The 18669-nt window shown below is 50.3% G+C and overlaps 1 protein-coding gene across 1 annotated transcript in view; it reads right to left on the bottom strand.

Moving 5' to 3' along the window:
- The window catches only part of SYNJ2 (synaptojanin 2), a 99177-nt gene that overhangs the window by 11811 nt on the left and 68697 nt on the right, over window positions 1-18669 (bottom strand). The window contains exons 8-18 of the mRNA XM_007451352.1: window positions 18453-18625; window positions 16968-17049; window positions 16094-16243; window positions 15847-16012; window positions 12991-13182; window positions 11644-11725; window positions 10869-11009; window positions 8166-8358; window positions 5805-5963; window positions 3927-4083; window positions 2812-2929 (exon numbers count right to left, since the gene is read on the bottom strand). Coding sequence (XP_007451414.1) covers window positions 2812-2929; window positions 3927-4083; window positions 5805-5963; window positions 8166-8358; window positions 10869-11009; window positions 11644-11725; window positions 12991-13182; window positions 15847-16012; window positions 16094-16243; window positions 16968-17049; window positions 18453-18625 — 1613 coding nt within the window. The remainder of the gene's footprint in view (window positions 1-2811; window positions 2930-3926; window positions 4084-5804; window positions 5964-8165; window positions 8359-10868; window positions 11010-11643; window positions 11726-12990; window positions 13183-15846; window positions 16013-16093; window positions 16244-16967; window positions 17050-18452; window positions 18626-18669) is intronic.

Raw genomic sequence — 18669 nt, 5'->3', positions numbered from 1 at the left:
TCGACATACACAGAAAACCAGAACAGCAGGAAATAATACAAACCTTATTGTAATTTTTATACAGGGATGGGTTTACTCTACAAAAAATTTAGAAAATCCTTTCTTATGAGAATTATGTAATCTTACTGAAGACATTTAAAATATTAGGTGGAAACAAAGCATAATACAAAATAGCATATAATACGGTGGCAACCTTTAAAACCAGGGAACACTGAAAAAATTAAGAGATATGGGTGGTAGATCAGTAGTATCCCCCCAAATTCATATGACTATCATTAGATTTTTTTTTTTTTTTGCCTCTAGAAGCAAGAAAAAGGAAGACGGAGAAAAATCTGACACAGGAATATGCGCTGAGGGTTTTTTAAAAACTTTCTGTGGGAGAAAAACTTTCCCGAGGAGCCTGTGTTCGAAGCGGAGCATCTCTGATGAAAGTGGGTACGGACACGGGAAGGCAGCCTGACTCACTCAGCAATGAAAAGGGACCAACTACTGACACACCAGCAGCTGGAAGAAGCTCCCGAGAATCGTGCCAAGTGAAAAAAGCCAGTCCCCCAATTCTGTTCCATTTTATAACATTCTTGAAATGACAAAATGCTGGAAAAGGAGAAAAGAGGAGTGGTTGACAGGGGTTAGGAAGGAGTGTGGGAGGGAGGGAAACGAGGGTCCCCGGGGTGACAGACGTTCTGTCCCGACCATATCGAAGTCAATGTCTGGGTGTGACACTGCGCTGTAGATTACAGGGTCTTACCGCTGTGGGGAGCTGGGTAAAGTGTGCACAGGACCCCTACGTTATTCCCTATAACTGCACGCGAGTCTGTAACTACCTCACAGTAAAAAGCTTAATTAAAAAAATGAATGTAGCAAGTAAGAAAGCAAACGCTAACAGTTCACATAACATAATCCTAGTTTTCTTATCCACATTTAAACATCTACAAGCTTGCATGCACATGAGCACACACTACACACAGGTTAGTGTTTCGGTGCAAAATGTACGTGGAAAATGCGGTGGAAAGACGCATAACGAACTGTCACCAGACGTGGTCTCAGAGCATGGGATGATGGATGATTTGTCTGTGTATATTTCCCCTAATTGTCAAGAACCAAGATGTTCTGGTTTTGTAATTAGAAAAATCAATAAATGTCTAAGATGCGTCTCAAACCAGGATGCTCAGATCCGCACTGCCCAGTCTTCCCAGCTAAGTAAATGCTACTCCATCCTTCTAGCTGCTCAGGCCAAAAACTCTGGAGTCATCCTCACCTCGTCTCTCACACCCACATCCACTCCATCAGCCAGTTCTGCTGGCTCCACTTTCAAAACCTACCCAGAACCTACCACTGCTCACCATGGCAACCCACGACCACGCTGGCCCAAGGCCACCCCGTCCCTAGCTTCCTCCCTGCCTCCCTCCTTCCATGCTGGCCCCGCTGGAGTTTCTTCAGGTGACTCTGTTCTAACCTGGCCACACAATGCCACTGCGCTCAGAGTGAAACCCAATGTCCTTTTTATGGCCCACAGGGTTCCACGCAGGCTGACTCTTGTTCATCTCACCTCGTTTCCTATGACTCTTCCCCTCACTCTTCTCTCTCCAGCCTCTCTATTCTCCAAACTCCTAGATGTTCTCCACACTCCCGCTCTGGAATGCTCTCTCCCTGATACCCACATGGCTCCCACTCTCATTTCCTTCAGGTCTCGGCTCCAAGGTCACCAGAGGCACCTTCCCTGAACGCTGGGTATGTAATAGCACCAACCCCTTGACTGACTCCGGCCACTACTTTTTTTTTTCATTCATGGCACTTGTTTCTTGTCTGTCTGTCCTCACTAGAAAATTCCTTGAGAGCATGGTATCATCTGTTTTGTTCACTGCTTTTCCTCAGTGCCAGGAACAGGGCCTATATATCAATATAAGGCCCCCCAATAAATACTGGTTAAATGAATGCTTCTAAATATACTCACTGAACTAGCAAACCTGAAAGTCATACATCTGTAGATTTCCCCACGCTCATTTCTAGGTATGTATTTGCAACAGCAGCTTTCTCAAAAAATCAGAAGCATCGAAAGATTTCGACCTAGTGACTGACCAACTGCTCACCACCAGGTCTCTTTCTTAATTTCTTTTCTTGTAAAAGTTGAAATTGACATGATAGTTTTGGTAGCAGCCGTGGGAAGGTCAAATGCCATCTTCTGTCTTTAAAGATGTTCTACAAGAATAACCTCCCTCTGTGGCCAGCCCCGGTGCATGCCGAGCTGACAGACCTCTGCTGCTGTGTTCCATCCTTAATCCACAAGGCACTAGGCTAAAGCAACAGCTCAGAGCATCCAAAACCCTGAATGCAGCACTGTAAAACCCTATGGTGTTTGTAACAATGAAACATTGGGAAAAATATTCATCGGTAGATGAATGGGTAAATCGCGTGGATATATTTAGCGGAATACCGGACAGCGTTTACAAATGGAAGAGTCAGATCTCTAGTAATGACGTGACTGTATCTCAAAAATGGTAAGTAACAAAAAAAGCAAGTTGCACGATGACATAATGTACCAGAATTTAAGAGACATAAAATACCACAGGTTATGTCTTCGCAATTTTCATAATAGATGTTACCTGTGACGTGGAGCAATGACAAAATGTTAACAGTGATTAATTCTTAGTGGCAAGTACACAGCTACTTGTCATACTGTTCTTTGCTCTTTACTGTGTGTCACACACACACACACGCATTCGGATAGGGAAGGCAGGTCCGTTCTCTGCGGGGAGCAGCTGACCCCGCCTTCCTCAGCAGAGGATGTGTCCACGGCAGCCAGGACCATACCTGTGGTCAGACGCTTGCAGCTCTGCTCGGCCATAATACTTGAGGGCACCAGGAGACCAGGCATGTCCGACTTTGGTGTCAGCGTCCAGATCACTGTCTAGAAGGTTGAGTTCTCCAGCTACTCACGGGGATTCCAATCAAGAGACACACATACAACACAAAATTGTATCAACATTCATGAATGCCAATTACAGACACGTGCACCAGGGAGCTGCATCATGGACCACCTCCTATCTCAGACTCAGTCGTTCTAACCCCCTGGGCTTGAAACCCTGTCAAAGTGGCCTTGGGGCCTGGGGTAAAAACTCCTCCCCAGCGGGCAAACTGGGTGAGAACACAGAAATCGCTGCTGCGGGGATTTTGCCTCAGGCCCATGGGAAACAGGAGAGCTGCAGCTCTTTGTACAGCAGGAGATGCAGAGACTAAGAACCTGAAGGCATCCAGCCTCTTGCTTAGATGTCCACAAAAGTGATCTGAACAAAAACACATCTTCCCAATCTGCAGGTGAGATTTCTGGGCTTTGAAATCTCAGCATCCGTCTCACCAGAAAAGCTTAGTTGTTTATGTGTTAGTTTATAGGCATTCGAATTTTAAACAAACTGCACTTCCTAGCTGGGTATCAATAATTGTTCAAAACATGATAGACTACTAATTGATAAAAAAAAACAAAACAAAACTCTCATCTTTCCTGTGTCTCACTCATATTTGATTTGGAATTGGGGCTTTAAGCAGATAAGAGTTCGGCTGAACAAAATGGGCTGGAAAAAAGGCATGAGTGTGAGAGGCAGAAGCGCCAGAGAGGAAAAGCTGTAGCCTCTCTCCTCACCCCTGCCAGGAACAAAAGGTGGCAGGGTGGTGTAGGGGGACAGCCGTGCGGCAGGGATTGGGGGAACCAGGAGCAGAGTCTCTAGAAAGAAGCCAGAGGGGAGCTCCCCCAAAATACAACTCCCAAAGCTTAGGGCTAACATCTGGGATGACTTTTGAGTAGCTCTGGGTTATCCAGAGAATTGTTATTTATATAACAAAGAGCGCTGGACTAAAGAAAAGTGATCTTCCTTCTATGGTACTGATCACTTGCCCTCTCCCAGCTCTGAAAGCACACATATCTCAGGCACCTGTTCTGTCAAAAGGATGCCTCTTCCTCCACCACAGGACCCTGTCCGTCCAGGCCGGGGTGCGGCATTTGTCACTTGTGTCATAGGCAGCAGAGCCAACATCATACTTGTAGGTGGGTCCAAAGTCAATGGTGCCTTCGTGAAAGTCTTTAAAGATCTGTTGGGAGAAGTCACAGGGCCCTCGTAGTTCTCCTACATCATGTACATTACATGCAAATAGAAGGCACGTTCCAGAGTGGTTTTTTATTCCTAAAGTAACAGAAGCTACATCATATTTGCAAATATGTCAAAAACTGGACATATGTGTGCCTTTTAATTGGCCAAAAAAATGATGATTATCACTTTGTTCTGCTGACTTACACACCATTGGGTCTCCCACCAACCTCACCGCCCGATCTGTCACACGCCTGCTTGTCAGCAGCCGGGTGACACTGACAGGCACAGGCCGAGGGGAACGCCTGGCCCAGCCCCGGCAAGGCCTTGATCCATATTTGTTAACAAAACCAATTGGGTAAAAAGCAGCCCAGAACTGAAGCCCGGCCCTCCTCCGTCTTCACTTAGCCCTGGTCCAGCCCTGATGCTGCGGGAAGACCCAGGAACAGACATTCACTCAGCACCCGAGGGGAAGGGTGTGGAGAATACTGGCAGGAGGAAGGGAGAGAGACCCTTTGCAGGGAGGAGTGGTGTGGCTACTCTGCCCTCTGGCCACCCCCAGCGACCTGTGTCACTGAGGGGGGGCGACAGAAAACCTCGAGGAACATCCAGATCTCACTGCAGGAGGAGACTCAACCTCCCTGCCTGCACCATCTAACCCGCTGCAGTTTCCATAAATGGAACTTAGCTGTGCCTCCCTCCCCTCAGCCTGTCCTGCTAGGAAGCAAACAGGCACCAAAACAACAAACAGTTTCACGTGGGAGAGAAGATAAGTTTTGAGTCATGGGGGGGCCAGCCAGTGTGGCCCTGAAGAACTGAGGACAGATTCTATAGTTGAATCTTCCCTACTACATCATGGCCTAAGGAGGCACTAAAAGACCACACCAGGTCAAGGAGGGGAAGTCTCATCGGAAGCGTGACAGTCTTAGGCTCTGCCATGCCTCTGTTTACTGACTGTGTGACCTTGGACACGGTGTTTGACCTTGGCCTCAGTCTTCTTATCTATAAAATGGGTGTGATACCTAATCTGTAGGATGGTCTTGAGGATTATGTGTACAAATTGGTGTGTAAAGTGTATTAGATCTTGTTAGTGTATTAAATTAATTTATTTGTTAGTATGTTCACTAACAAGAAACAGAGATATCACCAAAATAAAATGTTTTGAGCAGAATCTAGTGTGTCACCTGCTGGTTTAGTGTACCTGACACACAGCCATCCATACGAGCGTCACCCTGAGTACAGGGCACGTGGACTGCATACATCACACCCACCAGCCTCACCGGCCATGTGCTCAGATGCTGACATGGGGCTGCCTGAAGCAGCTTGGACTCAAACTGAGCACAGCTGGACCAGGGCTCAGCTTGTGTGAAGGAGGGACAGCTGACCCCCCCCCTCCAACCACAGAGCGTGGGCAGAGAGGCTCCTGTCGCCCTGAGCTCCTGCGGTGGCTTACGTGTGTCCAGTGTCCTATCATAGAGCAATGGCCCCCCTGGGCATGAGAAGACACAGACCCTGACCGTGGCCACTGAAAGGAGGAACAGGACGTGAGTGTGGATGGACACTCACGTTTCTCTAACTTCTTACGCCAGACACCTTTTTTTACCATTATCAGAATCAGTTAAATTCACGCATGAAGCTTAATTCGCAAATGCTAGCGTGAACATTTAGCAGAAGCTATTCCATGTTGCAGCAGGTGTTAAAAACTATTTTGAAAGCACGACTTACTTTTCCACTTGATTTCTGTAGCTGTAGCTGATCAAATTCCAGCAGCTTCTTCCAGTCCTGGCGTTTAACGAAATAGAAGACTTCTTCGTAAGTGAGATCGATGCGGTAGTTGAAATCGCCGCACCAAAACACATAATCGTGAGAAAAAATGTTTCTTCCCTAAGTCATAAAAAAAAAAAAAAAAAAAAAATGATTCGGCCCATTGCAAGGAAGGTGGGAGAAGGAAGAAAAATAAACTCACCGTACAGATGATAGCAGATGTGTTTTTCTTAAAATGTTACTTAAGAAGAAAAAAGTCTGCTAGAGCATCTCAAAAAAAAAAAAAAAAAAAAAAAAGATGATTCGGCCCATTGCAAGGAAGGTGGGAGAAGGAAGAAAAATAAACTCACCGTACAGATGATAGCAGATGTGTTTTTCTTAAAATGTTACTTAAGAAGAAAAAAGTCTGCTAGAGCATCTCATTTTTCACTAATCCCATAAACTTACTGAGGGACTTTCACATGGCTTAATTTTCAAATTTTACATAGTGTTTTTGAGTGGTCTGGAGAAAGCTCCAACTCTAACAGAGGAAGCATGACTACCAATATTGGTATTTACTCTGCCGAGTAGATCTCAGCCATCAGGATGTACCCCTGCTTTGTTATGTCTGTATCCTGAGACGAACTGCCCAAACATTCAGTGTTACGAGAATGAGGTTTAAGGAAATAAGTATAAATGCTCAGGACACGCAACTTCGTAAAACCTGGTGGATTTCATACACTTTCATCCTGTGACCCTCCACCTCTCTCTCTCCCCCATCTTGCCCAGGGCAGCCCTGGAGAGCTGTGGCATCTTCCCCTCCCTTCCCCAGGAATCACAACAACAATAGCAGCACGATATCAGCTGTCTACAATGCTGGGCTCTGTTCTGGGGCACACTGTTCTCCCAGCAGCCCTGTGAAGCTCTCTCTTACAGATTAAAAAAAGAAGTTCAGAAACTTTGCTGAAGGTTACACCGCTAGTACATGATAAAGATAAGACATGAACTCAGATCTGCCAAGCTCCAAAATCTGTTTCCGTTATACAAAAGATTGAAATTATCACAACCAAATAAAATAAATGTGCAGAGCATCACTGCCTAATAGAACACTCCGTAGTGATGGAAATGTTCTCTACCTGTGCTGTGCAGAACAAGAGCCACCAGCCACATCTAGCCATCGAACACTTGAAATGTGGCCAGTGTGACCGAGGGATTTTTAGTTTTATTTAATGTTAGTTATTTTACATTTAAATACCTACTTGTGGCTAGTGGCTACTCTACTGATCAGGTACAGGGTATTACCTTATAGATACCGTCAATATTTCTGTTGAAAAAAGCTATAGTATAAACTCTTTAATTATTTTAAATGTGTCCCATGTTTGCTACTTTGAAACAGCACTTTTTAAGTGAGATGGGTTGGACTTTTCTTTTTTCACTACAAAGACCCACAAAGAAAATATTAGCCCTACATAATCTGGAAAACTACAATTGCAAATTTCCTAACTCATTTATTTTATAATCCAAGACATAAAACCTCCAACAAGGATTACAGCAATTCTTAATGAAAACTAAGGAATTTTTGCCTTGAGGGCAGCCCAGTGAACAGGATGTCAGTTTTAAGGGATCTGGCCTCACATAGAAGAGCTCCATGACCCAGCCAACCTTGTCTCAGGCACGGGCAGAACGTGTGGCAGGAACTGCTAAAGTCTACCCTCACTGCTGGGAAATAGGTGTCTGCACCAGGGTGAAGGTGTGCGGGACCATCATCTTTGCACAGAAAGGAAAACATTCAAATCTGAATTCAAAAAGATCCCCCGGCTTCAGAATGAAAACCTCTGGACCACCACTAGAGGGCGGCACGACGCGTGGTATTGGCAACCGTGAGACCATACCAGGATCCAGAGCTCCTGAGCCAAGAATTCACTGGTTTCAAAAACGTGTATTCTCTTCTGAGCCACAAGAGAATGTATGTGTGAGTCTCAAGAAAACCAAGTCTTATACTGGTTGGATTCAAATGTTCTTCACCAACGTGGACAAAGCATGGACGCACCGGTTTTCTTTCCCCATTGCATACAGTTGAATTAGAATAAGAAAACGCAGGGCACGTCGGGACATTCAGGAAACACACAGAGATACAGGAGGCAGAACACTCCTGAGCCGGACTCCCTGCTCACCGCTACTGCAGCACCCCTGGTCATCTCCCTGCCACCACTGCTGAGCCCCCAGGGGCAGGGACCCTCCTACGGTCGTATCGCCACCGCCTGCCCATGTTAGCAGCTCAGGAAACCGTGTGTGGGGCGGACCCGAGCAGGGGGGCTCACACGCCACTGCCTCGCTGCTCACCATCGGGAAGCTCAGCCTCTGGGTGATCTCCCTGTAGTCCTCGTTCCTCTCCTTCACCTGGGACTGCCCGGCCGTCAGGTGGCTGCATATGAAGCAGAAGCTGCTGCTGTGGAACTGGAAGCGGATGGCCACGGCGCCCTTGTTCCCCGCCTTTCCCCCCATGCCCGTCTTCACTGTGTCAATCGCCACGTCCCTGGAACAGAGAATGCACACGTGGGGGGCCTCTCAGTGGCTCCGAAGGCAAAGCATGAGCAGCTTTGCTACAGAGAAGATCCGGGCGGCAGCGCGAGGCTTGCGGATCTGAGAGCCTCAAAAGCATCGGCTCAGAGGCTGGTTCATCCCATCTTCAGCGGCCAGGCCGCACAGGGACAGCGGGACTGCCATCAGCTCCGCATCACTCCTGACCCTCCTCTCATCGTGGGCAGCTGCCCCGTGGCAGTGAGCTCCCGTGGCCCCAGCCCCGAGGTGCTCACATAAGCACCCCACAAAGCATCATGCAGCTGAATCACCTCCACCCCAGCCCTCCGCTGCCGGTCTCGCTGCTGTGGCAGGAGCAGCATGGAGTTCCCCGCCCCCAACCCCATCCCACACGGCTCTCCTGCAAAGTACAGGGGGTGCCATCAGGTAATCAACACATTTGAAAAAACAGGAACCATCCAGTTACCTATGCTGGGCTGGGCGGGTGGTTTCCAAGCAGACGCCTGGCATTAAAATGCCAGCTTACAATGCACACAGGTGAGTGCGTAGGTCCACGGGACCAGGGGCTGAAGCCTTCACCTGTTCCCTGGGACTGTCACCCAACAGACAAGGTATGGGGACAACCTGCCAACAGTGTGCGAGCTTGAGGCTAAAGGGACACAGGTGTTGGGACCTTAGCTGGCACCTGGGAAATCTGGAGCCCCTTGGCATCACTCTCTTCCTCATGTTCTATCTCTGACCTCTACCCTAACCTCACCTCTACTCTGACCGTAACTGACTTTTACCCACTCACTGTGGACACTGCCAGACTGTCGCAGCAAACAGTTGGGGGACAAACACTTTACCATCTCCCAAAGGCCACAGAAGAGGATTACGAGCACAGAGCACGGCCATGCTCTCCAAGTATCTCTCTCTCTGGTGCAGGCAAAGACAAAGACCAGAGCGTGTTCCAACAACATGAATGGGACCAGGGAGCAATGTGTGCTCCTCCCAAACCTTAAAACCCCCATGCACGCACACACTCACGCGCACACACACACACACAGACGCGCACGCACACACGCGCACACACACACACACGCACGGGCTCTCCTAAAAGACACGCTTTTCCTAAGCTTTTTCCCTTTCTAACATTCACAAAGCTGTCACTTTGGAGACCCGGTAATGGGGTGACAGTGGTAGAGGCTTTCTGCCCACACATCTTATCTAGAATTTCTTTTAAAAAGAGACAAAAGAATTGGCATTTCCTGATGAGTTACCCAGCTCTTGGTCAGAGGTTTCCTGTCAAACATTTCAGCAAGGAATCCCTTTCCTTGTGCAAAACTGAGCTGGGTAACAAGGGGGTGCCATCAGGTAATCAACACATTTGAAAAAACAGGAACCATCCAGTTACCTATGCTGGGCTGGGCGGGTGGTTTCCAAGCAGACGCCTGGCATTAAAATGCCAGCTTACAATGCACACAGGTGAGTGCGTAGGTCCACGGGACCAGGGGCTGAAGCCTTCACCTGTTCCCTGGGACTGTCACCCAACAGACAAGGTATGGGGACAACCTGCCAACAGTGTGCGAGCTTGAGGCTAAAGGGACACAGGTGTTGGGACCTTAGCTGGCACCTGGGAAATCTGGAGCCCCTTGGCATCACTCTCTTCCTCATGTTCTATCTCTGACCTCTACCCTAACCTCACCTCTACTCTGACCGTAACTGACTTTTACCCACTCACTGTGGACACTGCCAGACTGTCGCAGCAAACAGTTGGGGGACAAACACTTTACCATCTCCCAAAGGCCACAGAAGAGGATTACGAGCACAGAGCACGGCCATGCTCTCCAAGTATCTCTCTCTCTGGTGCAGGCAAAGACAAAGACCAGAGCGTGTTCCAACAACATGAATGGGACCAGGGAGCAATGTGTGCTCCTCCCAAACCTTAAAACCCCCATGCACGCACACACTCACGCGCACACACACACACACAGACGCGCACGCACACACGCGCACACACACACACACGCACGGGCTCTCCTAAAAGACACGCTTTTCCTAAGCTTTTTCCCTTTCTAACATTCACAAAGCTGTCACTTTGGAGACCCGGTAATGGGGTGACAGTGGTAGAGGCTTTCTGCCCACACATCTTATCTAGAATTTCTTTTAAAAAGAGACAAAAGAATTGGCATTTCCTGATGAGTTACCCAGCTCTTGGTCAGAGGTTTCCTGTCAAACATTTCAGCAAGGAATCCCTTTCCTTGTGCAAAACTGAGCCTGGGTAACAACGATCATGAACCACTCTTTCTAAAAGGGTCCAGCTTCCTGAGCTAGAAGGTTCCCACTGTGGCTTTTTAAATGCTAGACAATATTCTATTCAGCTTGATTTTTCCTTGGGGCTTTTGTTACATTTATCTAAATTAATGGCAGGTCCTGATTCCTGTTGCAGGAAGGGGGTGGGGGGAAGGAAGTCAGAATCAAACAATCCCGTGTTCCCCCAGATGTTCGTAAGCGAAATGTTCTTACCTGATGAAGGGGACGTGGTACGGACGTACAAAGATATAAAGACAGACGCCCACCAGCTGTGCCGAAGTCAAGAGAATATACCTATGAGAGCGTGAGATGGCTTTCTGAAGCTGCTCACCCCACATCTTCCTGTTGGTGGTACTGCAGAAAAGAAGGATGCTGTTTAGCGTGAGCTGGAAGCAGGCTCTCCCACCTATAAACTCCTCTAGCCCTTAGTTGGTTCTTTATTGACATCATGCTGCCTGCGCTCCTGCATTAGTGCCATGTGAGCCTTAATCCCTGCAATGGGCTATCCGCATATTTCTGGTTGTGTTGTATACATCAAACATGTGCCCCACCCAACACCTGCCACCTGAACCCCAGCACAGGGCCTTGCTCATAAGACCTCCAGAGAACCAGGTTTTATTATTTGTTCAGAAAGTACCTTGAAATAGACTAGGAAAGAAAGAGTCCAGCTGACCTCACACCAAATGTTAATCCAGTGGTTTTCTTTCCTTTGTTTCTTTCTTACACTCACACACAGGAAATGTGAGTCAGCCCCCCGCCCAGCCCGGCCCATGCCCTCGGGGCTCACACATGCCAGCTCGCAGCGTGAATCAGCCTGGACACATGGCCGAGACAACAGCACCCATGGAGTACTGAGCCTAACCCACCCTTCCTTCTATTTCCTTAATCAGCAAAGAGAGAGGAAGGGAGAGGCTTATGTCCGTGAGGTCAGTCAGAAGTGCAGAGGCTCCCGGCTCAGGATCCCACCCCACCACGCCTGGCCGCCTACCTGGCGTTGACGATGTTCCCTGCGCTCAGTTCCACCATCTCTTCAAACCCCACGGCAAATATGTCAGCTGGGCTGCTGTCATCTGCAGAACAAGCAGAAGACGAGGGAAGTCAGACCCACGGAGGCCTGTGCTGGCCTACGGCCTGGATGACCCCACCAGACCACGTGGTGAGCTCCATGCGCCAACCTCCTTCCAGCTCCCACTGTGCCCACGGCTCTTCCCTGGCTACATCCTGGGTGTGTCACTAACCTCTCCAAACTCTGCTGCTTGCTCTGCAAAAGGGATGGTAGCGGCCACCTCGCAGGGTGGTCGTAAAGCGTAAATCAGAGAACACGTGTAGAGTGCCTGGACCGATAACTTCCACACGCAGCAGACGCCGCCCACCCCCAACCAGACCCTAAGTTGCCAGGGGGCAGAACTGTCATACTTGTTCGTGTCCCTCAGTACTTTTCACAGCGCTGGGCCAGCCTTGCCGGGATCACGTCTGACCGTGGTCCTGTCCCAGGGTACTGTTGTCCTGGTGGTCAGAGAAGGGGATGTCCAGCCCTGCTTGGGACCTGCTCTGATGAAATCTGACCCAGAAATGCCTGGTTTACAGGAAGCACAGCAAGCAGAAGTGTTGCTCATCCGTTCTCTCTTTGTCCCCTTTAACAGGGAATCTTAGGTTAATAGAAGCCCTGCAGCCACCTGCTGCCTGCCTCCAGATGTGTCCTGACGCTCAGCTGCCTGAGGCATCCCAGTGACTCAGAACAAGGTACTCGAGCTACCCTGCCCCCAACCCCCTGCCCCATGCGGACAGCACACAGAGAGCGAGGATGGGGCTCTGGGCACCGTCCCGGACAGCTGTCGATCAAGGTATGTAAGCAGAGATGACCCCAACCTCCACCGCACATCAACAGGCAGGGAACCAGACCACGAGTCTTTCCAGAATCCAAGTGAGCGGGAAAAAGCGAAACCCCGACATAAACACTGACTGAAGAAAAAGTACGTGTTTGAATCCTGAGTTCTCAGGCCATTAAATATTACCTTGCACGATATAAGACAAAAGGTGAGGTGTCAACCTTGGAATTGTTTTATTCTTAAAAGGTACACAGGGAATTCTCTGGCAGTCCAGTGGTTAGGACTCCACACTTTCGCTGCCAAGGGCCTGGGTTTGATCCCTGGTCGGGGAACTAAGAACCCGCAAGCCGCGGCCAAAAAAAAAAAAAAAAAAACCCGTGTCTGGTCTAACCCTCCACAGAGCTTTCTAAACATCCCAAGGAGCGAGAAGGCCAAATACCCAACTTCCCAAGTCCACCTGCGGACGAGGCGAGACGGCAGCCGGGGCCTGTCCCGGCCACACTCACCCTGGAATCCAGAGACTCCGGAAAACACGGGCGCATCCAGCAGCCAGTCAGCCAGCTCGGCAGTGCCCAGCAGGTTGCTCCGGAACTGCTTGCCTCCGTTCACATTCCAGGTGCCCACAGCGACACGCACCGGCTTGAAATTCGTGAACTCTGACTGGCGCTCCGACATGGCTCGCAGGATCCTGGGAGTCACTGTTGGGGCACAGAAAGGCCATGTTTGTACCCGTATCCCCACACAACACCCCCAGAAACATGGCCAGGCTCTCTGTCAGAGGGGGATGCACGATCCCATCTATATGGACCAATGGATGCTCCTTATAAAGCTGCTAAGAGGCTAAAAACCACCCACAAACACTTTCCTGTGGCACTTCTGCCATAATGTCCCCTCCGCACCCTTCTCCCAACAGAGCCACAGAGGCTGTGACATCAGATCACAGGGAATCTCATCCTCGGCGGTCACACCACAATCCCGTGGGAATTTAATCAAGGGGACACTGCAACTTTCCATATTAAATATATACACACGGAACTTTAAGGGTCTGACACCCATCTTTGCATTTTCCACCTACCAATCTGCATGCCTGAAATGTTTTGTTTGTTTTACCTCAGACTTAAGTGTTTAAAAAATCATTACTCTGAGCCAAGTCCATCCTCTAGACAGCCAAAATATAGTCCATTTTTTAAACTAGGGACTTAGCCCAAATATCTATCACGTTTACTTTGCTATGAAATAAGACTCACTGTACTACTCAGAGCTTCTTTCCACATTTATTGAGCTGGCCTTGTTTCCAAGGGCTGACACAAATGTCACCTTGGCTACCAGAAGCCAAAGAGGAGTTCCCCCAATGATGGAAGAAAAAAAGTAGAAAAGGGGTGTGAAGTCATTTTAAGCGTGGGCAAACTAACTTTTCAAAAACACCAAAAATTTCTAAACCAAGAGTTATACATTTTTCTAAGGAAAAATGCTGGGTCTGCCCTTGTTTTCCATGAGCCCTATAATGTTTACAGGCTCTACAGGATAAGATGCCACTACAATTTTCCCAAAGAGATCTCTAGCTCACTTATATAAGAAATCTTACACACACACACACACACACAATGAACTCATAGATACAGAGAACAGTTGTCAGAGGTTGGGGTGTGGGTGGTCAAAAGGTAGAAACTTCCTGTTAAATAAGTCCTGGGAATATAATGTACAGTGTGGTGACTACAGTTAACAATACTGTGTTGTGTATTTGAAAGGTGCTAAGAGAGTAGTTCTTAAAAGTTCTCATCACAAGAGAAAAAATTGTAACTATGTGTGGTGATGATGTTAACTAGACTTACTGTGGTAATGATTTTGAAACATATACAAATATCAAATCATTATGTTGTATACCTGAAACTAATGTAATCCTATATATCAAATATATCTCAAGTAAAGAAGAAAGAAAAAAAGAAACCTCTAGCTACTGAGGGAATCGTGACAGTCCTGCCCCTGACAGCGGAAGGTGTCCTCATCCCTGGGAGAGTTCTACAGGGTCCTGGGGCCAGAACAGAAACAGGAGGCCACCCTCCTGGAAGACTCCCCACAAATGATACCTGGCAATGGGAACAAGAACCCTTTCAAGCTGAGAAAGATTCCTGGATGAGTTAACACTCAAAGACATCGACTCTGACCCCAGTGGACCCCTCTCCACTCCTCCCCGCCTCTCGGTTTGGAAATGGTGCAAATTTAAAAAGTCGAAGAGTGAGCTCTCACGTGAGTCCAGAAAAGCACCGGGAACCACAGTGACAGCTGGTATTGTGGACACATTTTTTGTTGTTTGTTTGTTTGTTTGCGGTACGCGGGCCTCTCACTGTTGTGGCCTCTCCCGTTGCGGAGCACAGGCTCCGGACGCGCAGGCTCAGCGGCCATGGCTCACGGGCCCAGCCGCTCCGCGGCATGTGGGATCCTCCCGGACCGGGGCACGAACCCGTGTCCCCTGCCTCGGCAGGCGGACTCCCAACCACTGCGCCACCAGGGAAGCCCTGGGGACACATTTTTATCTTCTGTATATTGTGGTGTCTGACCTTCTGGCTGGGGAGAGACTGCCCCTCCCGGGGCTAAGCCAACTCTCAGACTCAGCCAGAGCCTGTTACACGCAAACAAGCCACCCAGAGCCGTACCTCCTCCTTCTGGCCGGCACACCCCGGAGGTGACGTTCCTCTGCCTTAATCATCCTAGGACCAGGTACCATCCAACTAGAGCCCATCCCTAGCCCAAAGTCCCCACGGTTACTCAAACTAGCCAGTCCTACACCTTGCCTGGCCTTCCCTATGGAAACCCCAATAAAGGTTGTGGCCTAAGTGCCCTTCTGCCTCCTGACCACCCTGGCGTTTTCCATGTGGTCCCGAGTGGCATTTCTAGGACCTGTGAGTGTATTAACTTTGTTTTTTCCTGAGCCTCTCCTCTGCCTCCTCGTGTGGCTGCACCCGGCTGAGCATCTCCTAAAATACGAAGCACAGCGGCAAGCTGCTTAGATCAGCTGGTCAGACCGTGAGACTGATCACGCTGGGGCCGTAATAGAAACAGGAGGCCACCCTCATGGAAGACTCCCCACAAATGAGAGTTGGCAATGGGACCAAGAACACTTTCAAGCTGAGAAAGATTCCTGGATGGGTTAACGTTCAAAGACATGGACGCTTTGAGAACAGTCAAGGATCAGATCTGAGCACAGAAGCTCCCTCCCGCTGCCCCGCAGCTCAGGGGGGCGCCTGCCACCCACCATCTGGGATGACGTGAGGGGTGGGAAGGCTGGCTAGCACCCCCCAACCACCGCCCTCTGGATGGCAGGGCAGCCGGACGCCTCCCCAGGCAGAGCGGGAGCCCCTCACCCAGCAGGGCCTGGTTGTCCAGCAGCATCCTCCCTTTGTCCGCAGACTCTTCAGTGTAGACGTCCCCGACCAGCAGCAGCTTGATGGCCTCCTGCTTCACCCCGTCAAAGAAGCTGGACTGGATTGTGCGAGACACAGACCGGGCCCCATCCTTCAGCTTCCCCACCTGCCACGGGCCGGACGAAAGGCCGTGAGAGGGGCCCGCACGGGCACCACCCACCCCCCGGCCCCCGCGGTCTGCCCCTACCTTGGCCTTCCCTTCCAGGGCCCGGCTGCCCGTGAACATCTTGCTCAGGCTGTGCCCGTTCAGAGACCACATGGCTTTGAAGGACTCCACGAAGCGGTCGGCAATGGGCTTTGAATTCAGCCCTAGGCTCTCAAGCTGCAGGTGGAGGACCTGGGAGAGGAAGGGACAGTGGTCACCAACTTCTCACCCGGAAGCTGCCCCACAGACGCCCAGGGGACACCACCAGGCGCCATCCCCGTGAGTTCCTACTCAGAGGGTTGCTGTGGGTGACTCTGTGCCCCCCAGAGGACAAGGTACCCTCGCAGCAGAGAATGGGGCTTCTACATCTCACCCAGCTTTATCTATACCCAGCCCTCCTGACACCCTCCACCTCCCTCCCCCATACTACCCGCAAAACAGGACAGCAAGGGATGGACGGCAGGCAGCGCGGACCCCACTCCTCCTCCCAGCGGTCAGCCAGGAGAGGCCACCCAGGCAGCAGACCACAGGCTTCTAACTCCCTCCCAGGCTTCAAACCCAGCCTCATCTCAGGCGGTCTCACCCTGCCTTCCTCTAAGGGAACGTTCACAATAATCACTACCCAAGGCTACCGTTTCTCCTTTGGGCCATGGTAGCACCTTTGGGCCACCATGTCTGGGGTGCATTCCAAAGAGTGTGTGAAAGCGTGCCTGTGATAGGCCAAAGGCATCTCACGGCATCGGCAAGCCAGCTACCCAGGGAGACCTCTCTCTAGATGCCGGACACGTCACTGTCCCCTCCCCACAGTGGGAACGTCAGCCCAGTGAGGCCTCCCTCATCTTGCTGACAAGGGTGCTGAGCCCAGCCCGTCCCCCTGAAGGCACAGGACAGGACACAGATGGCCCGAGAGACAGACCTCGAGGGCGATGAAGCTCTGCACCGTGTTGGTTCGGTCCAGGCAGTCGAGACAGTTCATCCGCAAAGTGCCTTTCTGAAAACTTCGGGAAACAACACACACAAGTTACAAGTTCTGCTGGAAGGAGCACTGCCCGTGGCACAACGGCCCATCTGACGCAGGCCCCCAAGGAGCCTTGTCCCGAGAAAGAACGCCTCACCTCCTCCCTGGTAGGCCGCCTGCCCACTAGAGCCCACCCGGGCAGCCCAAAGCCACCAGAGTTACTCAGCCCGGTGGATCCGAGGCTGTTTGTCTTTCCCACGGAAACCCCAGCAGGGGCTGCTCCCCAAAGGTACACGGCGCGGTGGGTCCCAGCACTGCTGGAGGGGTGGCCGAGCCCAGAGCGCGCTCTCGGCAGCCTGCACACCAGGACCGTCACAAAGACAGTCAAATCTCGTCATCACCCTAGTTACGTTCTAGAAAGTTGCGTGAACCGTTAGCGAACTGAACTGTCAGCAAAGCAGCGAACGCTGAGCCACTGCTCCTGGGGGGCTATGTTCCCGCAAGCCTGTGCTCACATATTTTCATCAAGCAATCAATACATAACCTTGTTTTATGTGTGTCTCTGTTTAAAGACACCTAATTTAATACATATTGTTGATTCATCCACAATCAAGTCTTGGCCATCAGCGCTGTAACTCGTGCCTGAGCGAAACTTCTCGAACACACATACTCTCTCCCGTGAGGCACGTCACACCCTTCCTGGGCTTAGGACCCTGGACAGCACTTAGCACCACACCTGGGGGGCACTTTAAACAGTGAAATCTGCGACAAGATGCACAAAAAAGCGAAGATGTGGCACCAAGCAGGTGGCACGGGAACACCTGTTTGCAGGGTGAGTTGAAACAAGAAGGCTGAGCGGGGCCTGGCCCCACCTCAGCCGGGAACGTGCACGGCAGGCGCCTCGAATTTCTCACTGTTCTGAGCAGGTCTGGTGAATGACCGTGAATGCTCCAAAAGTTTGATTTTGGGGTCACAAATAAACTTTAGCTAGTGGGCAAACCTGCAAATATGGAATCTATGAATAATGAGCATCAACTGTACTAACCTGCGGAAACTGGACTTCCTTCTCCACTCTGAGCAGGGAATCCACATCCCAGTCCCCTTAGGCCATCGGGTTTATGCCAGCTGCCCCCCTCACTCTTGCTAATTTTCATCACAGTTCGGATGATAAGTTATATGGTCACCATGGCTCCACCGTTAACCCGGTCCCCGCCATCAGTACATTTTGCCAGAAAACCATGATTTATCATCTGCTCACAAAATTCACAAGCATCTCCGACGGTGGGAAGGGAAAGAAGGCCAGAACCCAAGGTGCCCGATATCACCAAGCCTGCAGCCCAGAAACTGCAAGTGTAGGAGCAGCGAGGGAGGGCACGCTCCCGGCAGAGCCCCTGCCACTCGGCAGCTCACCCGGCGGGACGACAAGATGCAGGTGAGACTCACCGTGGACTTACATTCTTGCCCCTGGCGAACACATCAAAGTCATCCCAGTGCAGCCTCAACTGTGGCCTCAGCAGGTTCTCCAATTTCTCTAGCTTCCCGCCTTTGGCAAACTGATGGAAGTCAAAGTTGATCATAGGCGTGTCGCCGGCGTGGCAAGAAGCCCAGAGCAGCTTCTGAAAGGGGAAGGAAGGGAGAGGGTGGCAGGGCATCTGAGCGG

Source organism: Lipotes vexillifer, unplaced genomic scaffold (assembly GCF_000442215.2).
Source record: "Lipotes vexillifer unplaced genomic scaffold, Lipotes_vexillifer_v1.1 scaffold935, whole genome shotgun sequence".
In the NCBI taxonomy this organism is placed as follows: Eukaryota; Metazoa; Chordata; class Mammalia; order Artiodactyla; family Lipotidae; genus Lipotes; species Lipotes vexillifer.
Note: the sequence above shows the minus strand (reverse complement) of the source record. Positions and strands in the feature narration are given on the sequence as shown.